At 27.6% G+C, this 2,456-nt stretch overlaps 1 protein-coding gene across 11 annotated transcripts in view; it reads left to right on the top strand.

Annotated features, from left to right (window-relative positions):
* LOC107622554 (calcium-transporting ATPase 8, plasma membrane-type) overlaps nt 531–2,456 on the top strand; it is a 29,828-nt gene continuing 27,902 nt past the window's right edge. For 5 of the 11 annotated variants that reach the window (XR_001616230.2, XR_002356410.1, XR_002356411.1 and 2 more), the window contains exons 1-2: nt 600–756; nt 2,238–2,284. Coding sequence is in view for 4 of the 11 variants with exons in the window: in XM_021114209.1 (XP_020969868.1) it covers nt 2,278–2,284 (7 nt within the window). In the remaining 7 variants the exon portion in view is untranslated. Of the gene's footprint in view, nt 757–2,237; nt 2,285–2,456 lie in introns of all 11 variants that reach the window. The other 6 variants (XM_021114212.1, XM_021114208.1, XM_021114209.1 and 3 more) reach the window with 5 other exon arrangements.

Here is a 2,456-nt window from a genome sequence, read left to right as displayed (position 1 = left end):
AAAGATATAAAATTTATAATAAAAGATAATATTTTATAAATAAAAGAGAAAGAGAATATTATTTTCTCTTTTTATAAAGCATAAAGCAAAAGCCTTATATTAGGGCTTTTTGGAGCTTTTTATTAATACATTGCAATCAGACACATCAAAAGTAAAAGCAATAAAATTACTTCTTATTTGTTCTCTGTTATTAAGTCTTAATCTTATCACAACATTGTAAAATAAAAAAATAGTAAAACATAATTTATTTAATCGTATAGGAAACTTCATGATAGTTTCCTACTTTTTACTTCTTATTTGTTCTTTCTTAAGTCTTGATCTTATCACAACATTGTAAAATAAAAAAAATAGTAAAAAATATTTTATTTAAAGTTAAAATTCAGGTGCAGTCAACTTCACGTAAAATTGATAACGATTACTAAAAATCGTTAGATGATTTAATTGATTTGACTAAATTTTCATCTAACGGTTTTCGACTATCAACTTCACGTGAAGTCGACTGCACCTCAGTTTTTTCACCTTTATTTAATTGTATAAGAAACTTCATGATAGTTTCCTACTTTTTATGTTCTCGGAATGCACTTTAATTCTTTAATTAAGGCCGGCCAAGGTATCTATGACTAAGGTATACTTGCCCTTCCTCTGTTTAAACGGCAAGTCATTGCATCTAAGATTCTAAGCTAAATCTAACATCTAAGGATGCATTCTCTTATTGGACAGTTAATTTGCAACCAATAATTCATCACTTTTGTAGAGGTAAGTATATATGCTGCCATTATTCTTTTTTCAGTTTCGGATATATCATCAGTGTTCAGTATGTAGTGAGAGTTAATCGAACTATATATAACAACGAACGAGAGTTGTTTAATTTTTCGTTCTAGTGGGAAGACGGACATGCAGCATTGCACCATATTAGATAGTATTATTGTTGTTGTTGTTGTTAGTTGGTATTCTTATTTATAATAGTTCCATCATATATGTGTGATCTTGTAACATATGATACATCATTTTAATACATAAATCTATTTATTTAGTCTCCTCTATCTCTTGAATTCAAACCTTATCTCAGAATTATAATATCTTTTTTTAAGAGCATATGTTATTTTTTTCGGAAAATTATCGTTTTTTTTCACAAATATTTTTTTATTCTTGTGTATAGCAAAAAATAGTTGCTTAGAATGATTTTTCTTTAGACTTAGTTGAATTAGTAAAGTTTTTTAGGGTGTTAGAGGCAGTAAGTTTTGTGATTTGTAGTCATCAATTAGTTATTATTAGTATTTTTAATGGTGTGAGATTACATCTGATAGTGTGAAATTACTCATTTTTTTTTGCTATTTTAAGTGTTAGTCAGATTTTAATAAAAGTACTAGTTAAAAAATATTTGTGTTTTTAGATAGCATTTGGAAGGAAGATAGAGACAGATAGTAAATTATATCTTTATATTATGTTTGGTATAAAATATACACAACTAAATTATATCTTAATATTTTGTTTATTTTAAATTAAAAATAGAAATTTAATTAATGAAATAACTAAAGTACCCTTATTAAAATCGAAAATGTTTGGTAACCAAAGAAATGTTTAGTAACCGTGTTCAGGTCTGTCGTGCTGCCTCTGTTCTCTGCTATGCTCACCGCACCGCTTCAATTTCAGTTTTGCGCTGTCCAATCTCTCCCATTATTCTTTTCTTTTCTATTCTGAGTTTGAAATCTTTGAGATTATTGAATCTAATTTGGATATATGTGGATGATGAGATTGTTGTTGTTTTTGGTATTATTGTTGTTGTTCGTGGTGGTGAGGTGAGAGGTGGGGTTGAGGATGAGAGGTGAGACTGTGAAAGTGTTGACAATAAGAGAATTGTGAAGGGTAGACTTGGAATATAAAATTTTAAATGAGGGCATTTGAGAAAAAAAAAAAGTTATTAAAGTTTTCGTCTTCATCTTTAAAAATTCTGGTTTTCTGTATCTCTATTTTCGAGAGGTATTAAAAAATTAAAATTTTGTATCCCAGCTTAAAATTTTAGTTTTAGTCTCTAATTATTAAATACAACACTCAGTTCTAATCTTTTAGCCTCAGTCTCAATATCCCACACAAAACATAGCTTTAAAAAAAATACAAATTTTTTATTTTATATTTGGTAAATTAAAAATATTATACTAATATATGTTTCTTAAAGTAAGTTGTGTGTGTTTCACTCAGAATTTCCATATCAAGTTTCATGTCTGCTCTATTTGTAGGCACCAAATCACACTTCAAAGCAGCAGAGGCGGTCGAATAATGAGTGGTGAGTAATTATAATTCATATCACCTTTATTTTCACTAATTTTTCCCATAGCCATATATATGGATGTAAATAATTGGCTTTGTGATACGTATCACTATTCACAACCGAGCCAAAGAATTTACATTTAATATCTACAGATATTTTAATATAAAATATATATTGAGATTATATA

This window comes from Arachis ipaensis, chromosome B10 (assembly GCF_000816755.2).
Source record: "Arachis ipaensis cultivar K30076 chromosome B10, Araip1.1, whole genome shotgun sequence".
NCBI lineage: Eukaryota > Viridiplantae > Streptophyta > Magnoliopsida > Fabales > Fabaceae > Arachis > Arachis ipaensis.
The sequence above is the reverse complement of the archived record's forward strand: the minus strand, read 5'-3'. Positions and strand labels throughout refer to the sequence as shown.